The sequence below is a fragment of the Pelophylax lessonae genome (assembly GCF_965119305.1).
Source record: "Pelophylax lessonae genome assembly, chromosome: 1".
In the NCBI taxonomy this organism is placed as follows: Eukaryota; Metazoa; Chordata; class Amphibia; order Anura; family Ranidae; genus Pelophylax; species Pelophylax lessonae.
The window spans coordinates 128462637-128482820 of NC_138768.1; the positions used below are offsets into that span (position 1 = coordinate 128462637).

Genomic DNA, 20184 nt, shown 5'->3' on the forward strand with positions numbered 1-20184 from the left:
CTGTACTACATATGACAGAGACTTCTATCCTACAGTATTACAGCTAATGATTCAGTACAGCAAGCAGGCGGTCACACTGGAAAGACTAGAAATGAATGACATTACTGCAAAAGAACATAAATCAGCATTATATATATTCACAGAACACAGTTCCAAACACTTCATACATTAGAAATGAAACGTTTTTCTTAATACAATGTCCACATTTCCTGTGCTGGAAAGGCCAGCATCCTCACACAGCAAATAAATGGCATAGAATTCCATAGTCTTATAGACACAAGTCTTAGGTCGATTGCCTCTTCATTATAAAAACATCGCCTAGCAGGTACTGGTTTTTGTGTTGCTGGAGCTGGAGGTATAAGTGTTCTTTCTGGAATACTTCATTGAGCTAAATGAAATCTGCATCCTTTCCACAGTCCTGACGCTTCTGCAGAGGAAGGTGTTCTTAACATTGTTTCTGAAGTCTTTTGATACAAAGTAGTAGATAAAGGGGTCAAAGCAGCTGTTCAGTGCGGACAGGCACAGGGCCACAATGTAAAAGGCATAGATGTTGCCAACATGGTTCTCCTTAATAGTGGCAAAGTTCACCACCAACAGAATGTTACTAGGCAAGAAACATACAAGACACATAATCAGCACAATAACGATGAGCATAATGGCTTTCTTCCTCTTCTTACCAATGTTTTCATCTGTAATGGAAGCATTTAATGTTCTGATAATAAGAATATAGGCCACAGAGATTAGGACTGCTGGGAAGAAGAAAAGCCCGATGCCAAGAGAGAGGAAGTAGTTGAACATGTCAGAAGCTAGAACGCTTAGTGGCAAGACATCATGACATGTGGTGATATTAACATTGCTGACGTATACAGTTTGCTCAACCAGATACAATGGAACTGTGCTGAGAATAATGACCACCCATATTGTGGCTGAAACAATTAAGGCAAGTTTAGTCTTTTTCCGCGTGTGTGAAATGGGATTTACAATGACCCAGTACCGCTGAACGCTCAGGCAGGTGATGAATAGGATTGAACAGTACATGTTCCCATAGAAAAATCCCACAAGGACTCTGCATAGGCTTTCCCCATAAATCCAGTTGTTGCCATTCAGGTGATAGGAAATCTTGAGTGGAATCCAGATGACAAACAGCAGATCGGCCACTGCCAAGTTGGCCATATAGATCACGGCTGGGTGTTTCTTTTTGGTGCGAAAAAGGAAAACCCATAAGGCAATGGCATTGCTGGGCAAACCAACTACAAACACAATGATATAGACCAAAGGAAGGAAGACTCTTGTTAAGCCACCCGTCAAAACTTGTTTGGCAAAGTCATCCACTGTATATCCATATTTGCCAGTAGTATTGTCAAACGAGCCGTCCTTTCCAATAAACCTTCGTCCTCCTTTGGTTTGATTTTGTCCTCCTTTGGTTGTATTTTGACCTGAAAAGGAGTAAAATATTGAAATCATTAGGTCTAGCTCAAATCTTACACATTATATAAAAATGTATTCTAACATAACAAATAGAATGAAAAACCTATAATGGGTGTACTTTCTGAATGCAGCAAATGTTTGCTGAAAAGAATTAGCAGTTTATTAATGCATATTTCTGTGCATCCAGCACTGCAGGTGCAGAGCATAGACACATAGCATGGAGTGTATGTCAAGTTTTGGTGGGGGGGGGGGGGGGGGCTGTCCCCAGTCAGAACACAGTAGGACAGCAGAGGAGATCACCGTACTAACATCGCATAGTTCCTACAGTGGCTCCAACCTGAGCTGTCAGTTTTTTTTGTTCAACCCGCTGGGTTTAAACGAAAAATAACTGCTAGTGCGTACCAGGCTTAAGCCATCAGAAGGGCTAAACTCCTTTTTAAACTTTTGTTAGAGGTGACTTAAATACTGTCTATTGTATGGGAGGATACTGTATTTCATAGTAAAAAAAAAAAAAAACATTTTCTGTAGTCATTTGATTGTTTTTTTTTTTTTTTTGGAAGCCTCCTACTGAGGATTACACATATATAGATGACTGGAAGTCCTGGAATGTGAGAGGGGATATAGTCATGTCGATGCTGTGATGACAAGACAAGCAAAGCAATGCGAGGGGAAAACCCTCTGAACTTTCGATCGCAGGAATCATCCCCAATTAGTCTGAGTCAGTATTAGCAACAATCACCTGACATTGGGAAATAATGTATAAACTGTACGGGTCTGCTGAGAAAACAAAACATGCCGTTTTATTTGTTGGAACACTCCTGCAAAAATGGGATTTTTGACTTCCCGTAAAATCCATTTCTCTGACGTTCATTGACGGACACAGCTCCTGATCTTAACCATTGGGTTATTAATGCCCCCTACAGGAGTAGGACACTAAGAAAAAAAAAAAAAAAAAAAGTCTGGTTACGCCTATGGCCAGTCCTAGGGGGGTATACTCCCTCTCTCTGCTATAGGTACTCAGTTTAGTTACAAGCAGTGTCAGAAGAATTACAACTCCACAGAGGGGTGGGTACTGTGTCCGCCAATGAACATAAGATAAATGGATTTTGCGGTAAGTCAAAAATCCCATTTTTTCTTTCGTTCATTGAAGGACACAGCTCCTGATATTCTTAATCATTGGGACGTCCCAAAGCAGTGTTAAAACATGAGGGGTGGGAACAGCCAATACAAAAATTCCCGAGGCTAAACTACAGCCAACCAGGTAAACAGGAGTTCAACCATAACAACTGCAGCCCACCTGAAAAGAATACACCCTCAAAGAGGACCAGGTCCTCTAAACAGCAGCCTGCAAAACTTTTGCGGCCAAAGGAAGCATCCGCAGATGCTAACACATCCACTTTATAGAACTTTTGACAGTGTGCACCGACGACCAGGAGGCCGCCTTGCAAACCTGCATCATTGATGCCTGATGAAGGAAAGCCCAGGAGGCACTGAGCGCCCGAGTAGAATACGCCTTGACAGGGAAAGGAGAAACCTGACCCTTGATGGAATAGGCCTGAACCACCATCTGTCTGATCCATCTGGAAATGGTCGCAGAGGAAGCGGACAACCCTTTCCGAGGCCCATCAGCAAAACTGATTTCCTAAAAGACTCCATAGCTGCCAGGTACACTTCTGTAAGTTAATGACCCGGCAAATCCCCCCCCCCCCCCCCCACAGTGCTACTAAGGACAGACATACATATTTTGACCCTGAGGGACAAAAAAAAAAAAAAAAAAAAAAAAAAAAAAAAAAAATCTATTGAGCCAAAAAGCATGGCCCACGTCTATGATGAGGGTCCTTGCCCTTAGTAACCTGCGGAAAAAGGTACTCTTTCCCCCTGTGAGACCCTTAATGATGTCATCTAGGGTAGTTCCAAACAGGCGATCTCCATGAAAAGGAAGATCAATCAAGGCCTTCTTAGAAGTCTGGTTCGCAGACCAGCATTTGAGCCAAAAAATACACTGAAGGACTACTGCTGAATCATCCTCACTATCTGAGAACTACGGGCGTGTGGTTGCAGACCCAGCAGAGTGACCCACATCTGCGGCGGCCAAATTAGATTTAAGGATCTGAGGGGACAGATGAGGCAGGGGGCGCTTTTTGATAGTCCGTCACACAAAAACCAACTCCACCTGGGGTAGCAAGGACTCCAGGACCACCGTCGGTGCATTGATGGATGGTTTGGACCCGGAGAGCCCCGCAGCCTCTGAGGGGGATCAGGTGGGGAAATATGCTCCAAAGACTCCATAAATCAATAGGGGGACATCACAAGAAAAGGTGTAAAACCACTGCTAAGGGACACCCCCACTGCTCCAGCAGCACCACTCAATCACCAGTAACAGAGCACCTAATCGATCCTCAGCAGAGAGAGAGAGAGGACCCCACCAGACTCGCCTCCCAGCAGAAAACTGGCACCTGCAGCCACCAGGATAATCTGCATTCCATGTGCGGCAATCAGGAAGTGAAAACATCCAGAAGTCAGCAGTAGGGGATGAGGACGGGCTCCCACCGCCAAAATTGCTCCCCACAGAGCTCCACTGTCATGGTCGCCGTTATTTTGGGTGGCAAACCACGGCAAAATGGCCGCCGGACTACACAAACATGGTCACCGAGCATTGAGCACATAGGTTACAGCAAAATGGCAGCACCACGAGGCTCTCAGAGATCTGCATGGAGGAATTGGCCAAAATACCAGCAACAGTGTGTGAAAACCTTGTGAAGACTTACCGAAAACGTTTGACCTCTGTCATTGCCAACAAAGGGTATATAACAAAGTACTGAGATGAACTTTTGTTACTGACCAAATCATTTATTTGCAAATTATGGTGGGAAAATAAGTCTTTACAAATCAGACAATGTGATTTTCTGGATTTTTTTGCTCTCATTTTGTCTCTCATAGTTGAAGTATACCTATGATGAAAATTACAGGCCTCTCATCTTTTTAAGTGGGAGAACTTGCACAATTAGTGGCTGACTAAAAACTTTTTTGTCCAACTGTATTTCTGGAAACTACAAGCCTGTCAGTCTAACATCGATTGTATGTAAACTATTGGAGGGGATATTAAGGGATTATATCCAGGAATCTGCTGATGAAAACAGTATCATTAGCAGTAACCAGCATGGGTTTCTGAAGCGTTGTTCTTGCCAAACCAATCTGTTAACATTCTATGAGGAAGTGAGCTGCCATCTGGATAAAGGTAAGCCTGTAGATGTGGTGTATCTGGATTTCTCAAAAGCATTCAATACAGTTACCTACAGAGGCCTATAGGCATGGACCGTGGGTTTTGTTCATGGATAGAAAATTGGTTACAGGGACGCATCCAAAGAGTCGTAATAAATAACTGGTAATAAATAATGTGTGCTCAGAATGGTCTGGTGAGGTAAGTGGGGTACCCAAGGCTCTGTCCTAGGACCAATTTGGTTTAATTTATTCATAAAATGATATAGGAGGTTGATATAAACAGCTTGATCTCAGTTTTTGCTGATGACACAAAAATAAGTAGGGCAATAACTTTACATCAGGATATAGAAACTTTACAAGACGACCTCAATAAAATAATGGGATGGGGAACTACATGGCAAATGAGGTTTAATGAAGAAAACTGTAAAGTAATGCACTTGGGGGGCTAAAAATATAAGCGCAAATTACTCACTAGAGGGAGAACCTCTGGGGGAATCCAGGATGGAGAAAGATCTGGGGGTCCTGGTAGATGACAGACTGAGCAATAGCATGCACTGTCAAGCCACAGCAAGAAAAGCCAGCAGACTATAAGCATGCATAAAAACAGATATAAACCAGAGATAAAACTAGAATGCTGCCACTTTATAAAAAACTCTGGTCCGGCCGCATCTGGAGAATGCCTTCCAATTCTGGTCACCAATCCTCAGGAAAGATGTGCTGGAACAGGAAAGAGCCCACAAAATGAATAACGGGACTGGAGGACCGCAATTACGAGGAACGACTACAAGCACTAAACTTCTTCTCCCTTGAGAAGAGACACTTGAGGAGATATAATAGCAATATACAAATATCTCAATGGTAATCCCAGCGTCAGTGAGTGTAAGACACGGGACCACACAATGAGATTGGAGGAAAAGCGGTTTAACCTTAAACTGTGTAGGGGGGTTTTTCCCAGTCAGGGCATTAAGGATGTGGAACTCTTCCACAATTGGTGGTGTCAGCAGGCAGTATTGTTAGTTTTCAAAGATTCTTGGACGTGCATCTTAGTGAATATAAGATATGGGAAATGATTATCGACATTGACACACATTCACCTACACGGGTGGAACTTGATGGACTGGCGTCTTTATTCAACCTTACCAACTAGGATACTATGAAAAGAGGAGCACACTGAAGGGGTGGGATAGAGCGGTAGGGCAACAGAGGAACACATTACAGGGGTAGGATAACAGAGGAACACACTGAAGGGGAGATAGATACATTGTGTGTCTCCTCTTCAAATTACAGAGATAGAGAGAAACACAGAGAAGGGCTTTACAGTGACTGATGAGAGTGTAAATAAATGAAAGAAAAAATATCCAGATCAAGGTTTGATCTAGATCAGTGCCAGGGTTAGTGTTTGGGTCAAGTAAGGGTCAATATATTGTAGGCAGGATTTTTTTTTAAAACTAGCATAAGGCCCCTTTCACACATGCTGTCCGTTTTTTATCTTACATATCCAGTACAACTCACACTATGATCATGCCAGGTCTCCCCCATAAGAGTTATCCCTGCAATCACTTTAACCCTTGGTGGTACTGTATTGTTTTTTTCAATTTGTGATCTTTCTTTTACCCTTTGTTAATGACCATGTTACTTGTCTAACAATATTCTGCATTGTATTATATGGTCATTGTAATCCTGCTGTTATTTACCAAGAAATTTAATAAAATGTTTGAAAAGAAGAAACGGACGACAACGGATGATCATCGGTTAACATCAGTTCATTCCGTTCTGTCAATGTCCGTTTTTTTTTAACAGATGAATGCCCTATTTTTCATCCGTCCAAAAAAAAAACGGATCGGACGGAAAAACGGACGAAAAAAAGGACACATTTTGACGTGACTGAACTGATGAACTGAACGGACCGGACCGTATGTGTGAAAGGGGCCTTAGGCTCCTTTCACATGAGCGGTGCGCCCAACGGAGTCAGTTTTGCTCAGCGGGGATTGAGCCACCGATCGCCGATGAGCAGGCGGATGACAGCTCCTGTCTCCGCTCTGTGGACTTCACGGATAGGATCGAATAGCAGCGGGTGTCAGCGCAGATGTCTTCCCTGACATCCCCTGCTCCATAGGGCTGCATGGAGCATTCAATCCGGTTCCGCCTGAAAAACAGACAGGCGGACCGGCTCGGAGCGCCCGTGTGAAAGGGACCTTGGTGTTTTAATTAGAAAAAAAATGCACACTATTGCTTCTGGGCTGCATTATGGGTACTAACAACAACATACACATATGTAGTATTACTGCGACCATTAGGAGCAGGAGAATTTGTTTTTGGTTGTCCTTTGGTGGTAGGTTATGGTAGTAACAAGAAATATACAGCTACATAAAAAAACAAAAAAACAAAAAAAAAAAAACACACACACAGGGGATATCCATAACCATTTACTACTAAATAAAAGCCCGATTAGTCCTGAATAAAACAAGATATAATTCACCTGGATTCACAAATTATTTGCGATATGTACGGTTTTACTAACACATGTCAAAGTTTCAAAACCGTGCTTAGGCAGATTTGTTTTACTCCTATGCCCCATACACACGTGCAGATTATCTGCAGACTTTTGTCTGCAGACTTACCTTTTCTATGTAGTGCAAGGGCCTTCCGGATTGCATACAAATTGAAAATGTTTAGGTTTGACCTCATATTATATGGTTTTGGTAAATCTGCAGACAAAAGTCTTCAGATAATCTGCACGTGTGTACGGGGCATTAGACTACATTCACACCTGAGCGTAGCGTTTTCGTGCATTTTTTACCACGATTTTTGTGCAGGCGTTTTTAGATTGAATAGAAACCAATGGAAAACGCCTGTAATCTGCTTAAAAAGAAGCTCATGTACTTTTTTGAGCGTTGGGCGTTTTGCTCACAGCGTCAAAACGCTCAGATGTGAACAGGGGCCATTGAAATGAATAGGATTGGTCTTGTTGGGCGTTCTAAAAGCTGATCCTAGAGCAGAAAAACTCCCCAAAATGCCTAGATGTGAACGGAGCCTAAGGCGAAGGGGTTAGGTTTTATTTGCATTTACCATACAGGCCTTGAGCATGCAGGATAATAGATAAAGATGATCTGCAACTCCATACTTGCTCTTCAACCTTTTCAATTTATTGATACTCCATAAAACAGGTCGGTACAGCAGGCGTTTTATGGAGTAAAACCTACCTATTTTATGGAGTATCAATACATTTGAAAGGACTGAAGAGCATGTATGGAGTTGCAGATCATCTTTATTATAGTGCTGCTGAGTGACTGCTTTTCCTGCACCCGACAGCTCAGGTGGTTATTCAAATGATTTGGGGTAACACCTTTTCCTCTCTCTCATGCACGCAGGGCTTTACAAATAAAGTGCACTACTCACTGCAGTCACACACACTGCTCTATGCATACTACACATCCCATAGCACATAGCCCATCTCAGGAGGGTGGCTATATTCCTACATACAGTGGGACCACAGAGAACAAACTTAGCCACTCTCTAATAGTAAGTCCGATCACAGCAGCAAAAACAAAGGAATTTGGAGGAATACGAGCAATAAAAAGGGTTATTTTTTTTTTTTATGCGATTTGGGGTCCCCTTCCATTGCTTGTAATAACAGCTGAGTGGCTGCTTAGCCACATCGGTTGTTAATACAAGAAAGCCGACCGTCCGCTCTGAAAAAAAAAAAAAACGGTACCGGAGTGATGCCTGCAGTACAACTCATTGAAGCAATATCGGTAAGTTTGTGAATATTGGACCCCGATAATCGGTTGACCCCTACTTTGGAGTGCAACTTTGACACCATCTTTGGATTGATGCGACTTGTTGCAACTTGGCAAAGTCAGACCTACTGTTGAATGTGAAAACATTCAGGTACAATATTCATGTTGTTGAAAGTCAACATACGGCCCTCAACCTGCCTGAAAAGGTTGGACCAAAGTAGTGCATGATCTACAGAAACTGCGACTTTAAAGGCATTGTAAAGGCAGGAAGGTTTTATCTTCATGCATTTTCTGCAACAAGATAAAAAAAGCCTGTGTGTAGCAGCCCCCCCCCCCCCCCTAATACTTACCTGTGCCCCTCTGTCCAGCGATGTTTAGGAGTCCCTCGGCCGTCCTGGGACTCTTTCCTGATTGGCTGAGATACAGCTGTGGCGCCATTGGCTCCCACGGCTGTCAAAGTCAGTGAGCCAATCAGAGAGGGGGTGGGGCCAAACGGCAGCTCTGTGTCTGAATGGACACACGGAGCTGCAGCTCGACTCGGCTCGGGTGCCCCCATAGCAAGCAGCTTGCTGTGGGGCACTCGATTGGAGGGAGGGGTCAGAAGCAGAAATGAGGGACCTGAGAAGAGGAGGATCCAGGCTGCCCTGTGCCAAACCAACTGTACAGAGGAGGTTAAGTATAATATGTTTTTTTTTTTTTAAAAGGAAACGAGACTTTACAATCACTTTAAGTTGTACATATATGAATGGTTATCATTGGAAAACATGGAGTACAACTTGTCATGCAAAGTCGCATGACAAGTCGCATAAGTGTGAACCAGATGTAAATATTTCAATTGATTTTTTGAGTTGGTCACTTTCAGGGAAAGGATCAAAGATTTTCTTGCATGGGAGCAGGGACTTGGGTGTTGGCAAATATAGGTCATGCAGTACACTACAGACAGAAAGGTCATACGTAGGTTATTGAATTCTGTCATCAAGTCACCAAATTAGAAAGGCTAAGAACAGTACACCCTGTTATATTACTAGCCATTATATAAACCAACCGGGCACGTGGACCGCATTCATTGCTCCATAGATTATACACGTTATGCAATATCCAGCATCAGAAGATAAAAACCATATACAATAATAAAAGACAACAAGAACTTGGGAATTTTGAAGAGTTTTAAGTTTAAGATTCAAATATTCTCATTGAATGTCATATAAGCTTAGATAAAGAAGAACACTTCTAAGTGGAAAGGACAGAATAACAGAAGCAGATTTATCCCAGGAAGCCGTGTTTGGCTGTGTAGTACCTGGGCATGGAGGACACCAAGCTGCATAAACATGACATTCCATATGGAGGAAAAAATGTAAAAAATGTGAAGGCACTGGTCTGCTGGGACGTGTTCCGCCTTGTTCCAGTCTGTTATCATATCAGAATGGAGATGTACATGATTTTACATGCTTGGTACCGTGACATAATATACCACAGATCCATCAGGGAAGCGAACAATCTAAAGATACAACTTCACATATACAAACCCTACAGGAATTTTTTTTTTTTTTTTTTTTTTTACAGTATACCTATTAACTATTTAATATGTTTTTCACATTTAGGGGGAACTCAGAGTACCCCGACACAGGAAGAAAATATGTAAAAGCAGAATTTGACCAGCGCTATGGAGTGTGCGGTGAGGCGTGAAGGACTCACAGGTGTAAGCAGCCAACAACCAAACCCCAAAAGGGGTTTAAGATATATGTGAAGTGCAGAGGAAGGTTGTAAACGGCGCTACCTTGTGCAAATAAATAATTAAATAGTAATAAAGTGCAATCTCTTATAATCAATGATAAATGAGAGGGTGTGTCCCAAAAAACCCTAAGGGTTAAAAAATTATATATACTGTGTATCAAGTGGGTACAAATAAAAAGGTAAATTCTCCAGGTGTGTGATAGATAAACCCAGAAAGTGCTGAAGTGCAATAAATAAATAAATAACATAGACAGTGTTTTTATTAAGGTGTACAAGTAATTAAATCAATCCACTGTGGAAATAGAATAATCAAAAATTGGTGGTGACTATTCCTGACACTGTTACTGACAAAGGTGCAACATGCCAGTAAAAACCATAAAAGTGAAATGGAGTGAGATCAGGGAATAATCCCGTGTGAATAAATCAAGATGAAATAAAGAAAAATGAGCAATCAGCTGCAATCACCTGTGTGACCACTAGGTGTCGCGCTGTATATACAACCTGCCCTAAACGGAAATTAGGCAAGATGAATCTTCAAAGGTCCCCCTCCACAATCAGCCAAGCACCGATTGACGAGTGTCCATTGCGTCACAGCGTCACTTCCGGTTTGAGACTCAACCGCCGTGGAACGCGGAAGCTTCCCGGCGATTGCAACTGATGCGAGGCAGCTACCACGGCTTCTCATAGTGAGTGGATGCTACGTTCTTTTGTATTCAGTTTATGATTGATACTTCACAAGGCTCCCCCTTTCTTTCTCCCCATATGGACACTCGTCAATCGGTGCTTGGCTGATTGTGGAGGGGGACCTTTGAAGATTCATCTTGCCTAATTTCCGTTTAGGGCAGGTTGTATATACAGCGCGACACCTAGTGGTCACACAGGTGATTGCAGCTGATTGCTCATTTTTCTTTATTTCATCTTGATTTATTCACACGGGATTATTCCCTGATCTCACTCCATTTCACTTTTATGGTTTTTACTGGCATGTTGCACCTTTGTCAGTAACAGTGTCAAGAATAGTCACCACCAATTTTTGATTATTCTATTTCCACAGTGGATTGATTTAATTACTTGTACACCTTAATAAAAACAATGTCTATGTTATTTATTTATTTATTGCACTTCAGCACTTTCTGGGTTTATCTATCACACACCTGGAGAATTTACCTTTTTATTTGTACCCACTTGATACACAGTATATATAATTTTTTAACCCTTAGGGTTTTTTGGGACACACCCTCTCATTTATCATTGATTATAAGAGATTGCACTTTATTACTATTTAATTATTTATTTGCACAAGGTAGCGCCGTTTACAACCTTCCTCTGCACTTCACAGGAAGAAAATAAACTCCACAATACAGTGTAACACCTGTACAAATGTAATTTGCATACTCCGGTAATAAGGTTAAATTTCATGCTACTACGTGCCCATAGAGAGCAGAGGTCAGACAGCACAGCATTTCCTTGGCAGCCAGAAACTCAGCACTCTGCACTGACTGAAGTACAGGGTATACCTCCAAACATAAAGGTATTTCTCAGCTGGTGACGTGTTTGGAAATTAGTAGACTCATTATGTTCTTACTGAATGAACACTATAATTTAGAGTAATAGCAGTTACTGAGGATCATCTGTGCATTATGACAAAACAACGCTCTATTATTCCATTGGATGAAACCACACAGAAATATCTAGTGCATTCCCGTAACTACGTATCACACCTCCACCTCACTGTACAGTCAATGTGCGCAGAAAGTGGCCTGCGGTGAGAGATTAGTCATCAGAAAACACACTGACCATACACAGTCAGATCTTCCTATTCTGGAATCTCCTCTGAACTTCCTACTGGACTCACTTTCCTTCCCCTTTCCACGTTCTTTTACAATTTGGAGAACCATGTAGGAGTGCTAGGGGGAACCAACAATATAACAATGCTGGGTGGGGGCATGCAATGGTCACCTTTTATCCATGTGATATCATCGTATTAAGTGTCTCTCTGAAGCTGGCAATAGATAGATTAAATACTCTTTGGTTCTGCAAGGACTGGCCGAATTCTGATCCATCTATAGCCATTCCTGTTTGAGAGAAATCAATCTAATGATTAATTTCTCTTAAGCCAGCTTTTTGGAAAATATTTCTTTGATCAGCTCTACAGCACTGATCTGCGTATTCTAATGGCGGGAGGAGTCCCGATGTCAGAATACAATAGCCCAGAGGGGAGGATTCCTCCATCCACCTTCAAAGCGTGAATAGGGAAATCCCTTTTTTTGATCCCAAAAAAAAAAAAAACCCACAATCCAACCATGGCCAGCTCAACTGCAAAAGGGTTGGCAAATTAGCTAGAATTCAGGCCCATTCACAGCATTTATGTGCAGGACCACAGTGCACTAAAATCACATTAAAGTGGAAGTAAACCCTCTGAAAAAAAAAAAAATGAGAAAAAAAAACCTGTAAAAGACAAAAGGCATAATGAGCTAGTATGCATCGCATACTAGCTCATTATGAAGTACCTAAAAACAAAGCCCCCGCAGTGCCGACCGCTCAGCGACAGGACGGCCGACATGTTCGGCCGTCCTGGTTCGCGCCCTCCAGGCCATCTGATTGCACGCATGTGGGGGCCGCCGTTCACGGTACAGGGCTCTGAAGGAACAGAACAGCACGGGTTCCTTCAGCGCGCATGCGGCAATGACGTCATCGGCTGCATATACTGTAAATATCTCCTAAATGCTGCATGTTTAGGAGATATTTATAGCCTTAATATTGGCTTACCTATAGGTAAAAGTCTTTAAAGTGGGTTTACACCCACTTTAAACCCATCACCATTATAATGTATGGAAGTGTCCTCACTGATTAGAGGATGGTGTTTTTAGCAGAGATGTATAGTAACGAAGTAGAACTACTTAAGTACTGTACTTAAGTACCGAAATGCGGTATCTGTACTTTCCTAGAGTAGAATTTTTTTCTCCTACTTCTACTTCACTACATTTTTTTGATGATTTCAATACTTCTACTCAAGTATTTTTTTTTTGTGCTGCATAGTTACTCGTTACTTTTAAAAAAATTACCACTGCCAGAACAGTAGATGGCAGGTTGCATAAAGCTCAAAAAAATGTGTATAATGTCATTTGTAAATCAGCTCATACAAAAATAAAGGCTGTGTATAATAAAAGCTGCTATACCAAATCTTTCCAATAAAAAGAAAATATGAAACAAACAAATAAATGGTGCTACAGCGCTTAAAGTGCATCAAGAAACTACTAACAAACACAGGTTAATCATTTGAATAAATCATTTGAAATAATAAAAAACAATATGATGTTCAAACTTTTGACTTCTTTCTTTAATAACTACATAACACAGTACTTGTACTTCTACTTTCAGTACTTGAGTAGAATTTTTTTTTCAAAACTACTGGTACTTTTTACTTTTAGTACTTAAGTAGCAAATTTTTTGAAAAAACTACTTGCAATACTTAAGTAAAAAAAATGTTGAATACTTTAGTACTTCTACTTAAGTAACTTTTTCTGCGAGCACTTCCACTTCTACTCAAGTCACTTTTTGATTGAGCACTTGTACTTTTACTCAAGTAGAAATTTTGAGTACTTTATACAAGTCTGGTTTTTAGGAAACCCAGCTTGTTGCATCTTGTGTGTTTTTCTAAAGATGCATGTTACATTATAGTGAATGAAAATGTAATGTGTGTTATATTTAAAATAGTTCTAAAAGGAGAAGGTTTTATGTTAATGCTTCTACTAAATAGGCAGCACATTTTACCTGCACAATTATTTCACCCTGTACAGGGAGTGCAAAGTCAATGGATCTCCTGGCAGGCTCATACGGTAAGGCTGGATACACACGATACAACTTTTGTTGGTAGATTTCCTTTAGATTTACCTTCAACTATGTAGTGCAAGGGTCTGCCTGACTGCATACAAATTTAAAGTTTTTAGGTCTGACCTCATATTATATCGTTTTGGTAAATCTAAAGGAAAAAATCTAAAGATAATTGTTTAGTGCGTATCCAGCGTAAAAAAAACTGTGTGCCAATACTTAGAAATATAAACCAGTATGGACCTGTTTACACCTGTGCTGGTCTCTGAATAATGGATCTCTTTTCAGAGAGCGGTACAGGCGTGGCTGACAGGCATAGAGGGCACAATACAACGGCTTCCTTAACGGCTGTGTTTTTTTTTTTTTAAACAGCTGAATTGTCAAACCACAGTGTTTGTCTTGCAGTTACGGTGTGGCCGCTTTCACTTGAATGGGTCACACATGGAAGCCATAATGCCAAACGCCACAGTGGGGGATCATTTCTTCAGCTTAATGGGTGTGGGCTGATTCTCACTGGAACGCACGGTCCATTTTTGACAGCTCACTCATTTCAATGGGCTGACAATCATATTACTATATATTTACAGGATTTATATAGAGCCAACAGTTTACGCAGCGCTTTACAACAACATGAGGGCAGACAATACAGGAGGAATCAGAGGGCCCTGCTCGCCTAAATGAAGGAGGGAAAAGTACGGAAGGTGTGATATTTGGTAATCTCGCTAAACCTAAAAAAAAAAAAAAACTGCGCTACCAGGCGGTTTGGTGACAACAAACGTACTGTTTGTTAAGCATTTGGGGTACCATTAAAAATAAATGACACCTGCACATCTAACAATGGCAGCCCATTACCATGCAGTGTGAGAAATACGCTTTCCCCGCAGTGTTCTGGCATAACCGAGCCCTTAAACCAGTGCTTGACTAACCCCAGGCGCCAGGCCCCATTGGCGACCAGAATTAATGACCTGGCGCCTGGGCTGCCCTGCAAGGGGTGTTTGGTCCCTGTGCGTGACCCCCTGCCAGTTCACAGACTAAGATGCCATGGCTTTGCGGCCTTCTTGAGTGAAATGCTTCTATCGGGGGAAGCAGTCACTAATGGCACTGAGCATTTCCCCTGCCTCTTCTCACTGCTTCATCTGGGCGCCCTTTGCTTATTGGCGAGTGGAAAATGAGTGTGGGGCAGTAGGTTGCAACAGCCTGAGTTCTTATCACACCCTCACAAAAGATGGAAAGTTTATTTATTTATTTTTTTTATTATCTCCTTGCCATGCCACAGCCACACAGCCAAATGCCCCTTTCACGTGGGCGGTCTGATCAGGTTCGCCTGTCAGTTTTTCAGGTGGACCAGATCAGACTCTCCAGTCTCTTCTATGGAGCAGCGGATGTCCGCTGACAACTGCCGGCATCCGATGCTGGTCCTATTTTCCATCCATCCGCCGGATCGAATCAGATGGCATCGGATGGGGACAGGCAGTCCGTTTCCATCCGATTGCCCCATAGAAGAAGAGAGTGGGACTGTGTCAGTGTTTGCTCTGCATATCGGACAGGCGCGGTCATCCCCTGCTCAGCTGGGATTAGCGGATTAATCCCCCCCCCCCCCCCCAAGCAAGCCGATTCTGCTTAGCGGAGGTGCCCGCATGTAAGGGGCCTAAGGTGGCACGAGTTACTGGATCTCCCATCACCTCCAACTTGCTGCACTGTCCTTCCCTAGGGAGCCAATCACTGCCCATCACATCATCAAGCCAAGTACACACGGGCCGAATGCTGAGCAACATCAGTCGCTTCAATAAAAACTGACCGCCATTCGGCCCGTGTGTATAGCAGCCGGTCCAACAGAAACCAGCCAATCAGCATGCGAGAAAAAAAAAAACCTGGCATTTAACTTTTTTAGCTGGCTCCTAGACGCCAATCAAATTTGTCAGACCCGGACTAAAAATGCCTATTTTTAATCCCCCCAACAACACACACACAACACAACACCACACCAAGTGTAACCAAGCCCTGCAGGCACAGCAGTCCTCATTAGAGTGCCCCCTACAGGGAGGTCATTGTCTGCTCCTATGCCTAACAACCATGACATTGTATCAGTGCTCTCCCAGGTGTGTCCTATGAAGTCTGCCCCCGCCCCTGTCCCTATCAGAAGCTGGTCAGGCATGCTGAGCCTTGTGGTTCGTCAGCAGTACCCCCCTATCAGTAGTCCACAGTCCAGGCAGTACTTACCAGTCACAGCTAGTACGCAGGCAGACAATAGCACAGCCCCGAACAGGAGCCCCGGGCACCTCATAGCGGACAGAACTCCGACAAACTCCTCACCACTAGTAACTCCGCCGGCGGAATGCTGCTGCGAACTCTCTACTCTCCGTGATACTCCTCCGTCTTACGTCACCAGCCCCGGACACGCCCCCCTCATAGGTTTCACTGAAACCCAGTACCTGGGAGAGGGCGGGGATTCTACCAGGGGGAGGGCGGGGATTCTCCCCACCACGCCCCGGTCGTTGATTGTCTGTGTCTGACGTCATGAGTCAGGTATGTCGGGGCTGTGAGATGAATGATTGCTCAGTGTGTGGTGAGTCGGGGGAGGGGGAGGAGATGGGAGGTGTGGAGGTGTATAGGGGAGTCATTGTGTGCTGGGATAATACTGGACTATGTTCTCTTCAATCCAGGAGGTCACAGCTTTGCTGGATGTCTTCTCCATTGAGATGAATGGAAAGGAGCCTGACGGCCTGTCATCAGACGCATATAATCGCACTGACGCGATCTGACGCACAATATGACATGAAATACAATGCATAAAGTGTATAGTGCTGCGCCTTTATCAAATGTGCAAATATCCAATAATCCAATGTGCTAAATTCCACCATGAATAAAACTTATTACCACTTCTGGACCGGAAGATTTCCCCCTTTAATGGCCAGGTCATTTTGTGCCATACGGTACTGCGTTACTTTCACTGACAATCGTGCGATGCTGCACCCAAATACAATTCATGTCCTTTTTTTCCCACAAATAGAGCTTTATTTTGGTGATATTTGATCACCTGTGCGTTTTTTTTTTTTTTGCGCTATAAACAAAAAATAGCAACAATTCTGAAAAAAATATACATATATATATATTTTTACTTTTTACTTTTTTTTTTTTTTACTTTCTGCTATATAACATTCTCAATAAAAAAAATTAAAATTAAAATCTATTTTTTTTCATTATTTTAGGCCAATATGTATTCTGCTACATATGTTTAGTAAATAAATCCCAATAAGTGTATTTTGATTGGTTTGCACAAAAGTTATCGCATCTACAAACTAGGGGAAAGATTTATGTCATTTTTAGTTTATTTTTTATACTAGTAATGGCGGCGATCAGCGATTTTTAGCAGGATTGCGGCAGACAGATCGGACCCCTAACTTACATTTTTGACACTTTTGGGGGGACCAGTGACATTACTACATTAATCAGTGTTAAAAATATGCACTGTTAGGCCTCTTTCACATGGGCGGTCCGTATGTCCGTAAATCACCCCATCCGTTTGCGGATGATATACGGACATAATGAATGTCTATGGGATTGCGGATGTCAGCGGAATACCATCCGCTGACATCCGATTTGCATCCTTTCAGTTCTGTTCCGTTTTTTGGAATGGAACAGAACCCTATTTTTTCTTCCATTTAAAAAAACGGAAAGGACGCAAAATCAGATGTCAGCGGTGTCATCCGCTAACATCCGCAATCCCATAGACTTACATTATGTCCGTATATCATCCGCAAATGATATGGGATGATATGCAGACATACGGACCGGATGACACAAGTGTCATCCGTGTCCGTAAAAAAAAAAAAAGTGCCGGAGCGGATCAAAATACTCCATGCTCCATGTGTAAGGACCCTTACTGTAATAATGACACTGGCAGGGAAGGGGTTAACACCACGGGCGATCAAAGGGTTAAATGTGTCACTAGGGGGTGCTCTCTAACTGTGTGGGGGATGGGCTTTCTGAATGAACACAGAGACCCGTGTTCCTAAATAGGAGGATCACAGGATCCCTGTGTTCATAACTGACAGAACAGCGGTCTGCTGTGTTTACATTGGCAGACTGCTGGTCTGTCTCTAAGGGGAGCGATCACGCGTGCCTGGCGGTAATCGCGGCCACCCGCTGATCAGCTTCCCCTGTGGCGAATGGGCGCGCGTGCTCCCGCTAGCGGTCCTAAGAAGTGATGTACCGTAAAACTGCGGCAGGCGGTTGTTAAGAGGTTAAAGTGCATCAATATGTCAATGTGCTAATCAAATCATCAGTCTGTAAACTCCTCAAAATAAAAAAGAACCAATATAGACCGTCAGTGAGATACATTAACCACTTAAGCCCCGGAAGATTTTACCCCCTTCCTGACCAGGGGGTATTTTGCGATTCGGCACTGCGTGACTTTAACGGACAATTGCGCGGTCGTGCGACGCTGTACCTAAACGAATTTGACGTCCTTTTTTTCCCACAAACAGAGCTTTCTTTTGGTGGTATTTGATCACCTGTGCGATTTTTTGATCACGCGCATTAAACAAAAAAAGAGCGTCAATTTTGCAAAAATAACAATATTTTTCACATTTTTTTATATGAAATTCCCCCCAAAAAAAAAGTAAAAATCAAAATTTTTTAAAATTTTCGGCCAATTTGTTTTATGCTACATATGTTTGGTAAAAAAAATCGCAAAAAGCGTATTTTGATTGGTTTGCGCAAAAGTTATCGCGTTTACTAACAAAGGGAAAGATTTTTGTCATTTTTGTTGTTTTTTTTTAAACGCGTAATGGCGGCGATCTGCGATTTTTTTGCGGTACTGCGACATTGGGGCGGACAGATCGGACCCTTGACTGACATTTGTGACACTTTTGGGGTTACCAGTGACATTTCTACAGTAATCAGTGCTATACATATGCACTGTTACTGTTAAAATACACTGGTTGTGAAGGGGTTAACTTTATTTGGAAGGGAGGGGCTGTGTGTATCCCTAGGGGCGTGCTTTCTACTGTGATTGGCTGTGGCTTGAGCTGTAAGGACACTGATCAACGGATCTACATACTAGATCCGTTTTATCAGTGTCTTTACAGCGAGGAGAATGACAGGCAGCTTGTTTACACAAGCTGCCTGACATTCTCCCTCTCCCCCGCCGATCGCCGAGTGACCGGCGGACATCGGGTCCGCTGGTCACACGCGCGGGGGGGGGTCCGTGACCACGCGGGAGCGGGAGCGCGCCTCCGGGGGCGCGCTTGCTCCCTAGACCCTCACAAGCTAGTGACGTAGCCCTACGTCACTTTGCCTGTGAGGGGCTGACTGCCGACGTAGATCGGCGTTAGGCAGTCGGCAAGTGGTTAATAACTTGAAAATGTATTTATAATTGTGAAATTAAAAACGTTTTCTTGTGTTATTTCTTCGCCGTTACCAATTGTGTATCACAGTAGACTTAAGGCTCCGTTCACATGTAGGCGTTTTTGGAGCGTTTTTCTGCTCACTGATCAGCTCTCAAAACGCCCAACAAGACAAATCCCATTCATTGCAATGACCCCTGTTCACATCTGAGCGTTTTGACGCCCTAAGGAAAACGCCCAACGCTCAAAAAAGTACTTGAGCTTCTTTTTGGGCAGATCACAGGCGTTTTGTCCCATAGACCTCAATGTAAAGTGATATTTGGCGTTTCACAGGCGTTTTACAAGCGTTTAGTTGCTCCTGATCAGCTCAAACAGCACAACTCTCACCCAGCTCTCCACCCAGGTCTCCACCCCCTTGGCATGCCTCTGCTGTGAGCACATTTTCCTGAAACATGGAGAACAGCAGTTAGGCAGTTTAGGTGACCAGACCCTGCCATACCAAGGTGACCGTAGCCTGCTGCCATACCAGGGTGACCGTAATGTAGTTTAGGTGAACTGACTCTGCTATGCCAGGGTGACCGAACTCAAGGTGACTGTGAACTGACTCTACTATGCCAGGGTGACCAAACTCTTCCATGCCAAGGTGACCGTAATGTAGTTTAGGGTAAATTGACTCTGCTATGCCAAGGTGACCGTAATGTAGATATATATATGGAATCAAAAAACACCATTTTGAAGCCCTAAAACCCAAGAAATGCCCCTAAAAAGTGCCTAGGGTTCTGGGTCATGCCCCAGGGACTATTAATCAGGCAAAAAAAAGTTCTTAAAAATTGTCGTTTTTGATAGAGAGCCAATTATTGAAAAAATAATAAAAAAAATAA

The 20184-nt window shown here is 42.9% G+C and overlaps 1 protein-coding gene across 1 annotated transcript; it reads right to left on the reverse strand.

Annotated features, from left to right (window-relative positions):
• Positions 1 to 188: 188 nt before the first annotated feature.
• Positions 189 to 16321, reverse strand: F2RL1 (F2R like trypsin receptor 1). Its single transcript, XM_082245718.1, has 2 exons — positions 16176 to 16321; positions 189 to 1415 (listed from the first exon to the last, which is right to left on the reverse strand). The coding sequence occupies exons 1-2, from the start codon at positions 16237 to 16239 to the stop codon at positions 319 to 321; spliced, it is 1161 nt and encodes a 386-aa protein (XP_082101844.1). The 5' UTR covers positions 16240 to 16321; the 3' UTR covers positions 189 to 318.
• Positions 16322 to 20184: the final 3863 nt, after the last annotated feature.

Excerpts from the sequence above, each read along its gene's own strand:
- F2RL1 (XM_082245718.1), bottom strand. The coding sequence starts at position 16,239 with ATGAGGTGCCCGGGGCTCCTGTTCGGGGCTGTGCTATTGTCTGCCTGC. Across the intron at positions 1,416-16,175 it reads CTGCGTACTAGCTGTGACTG|GACAAAATCAAACCAAAGGA; the intron begins GTAAGTACTGCC and ends CAACCAAAGGAG.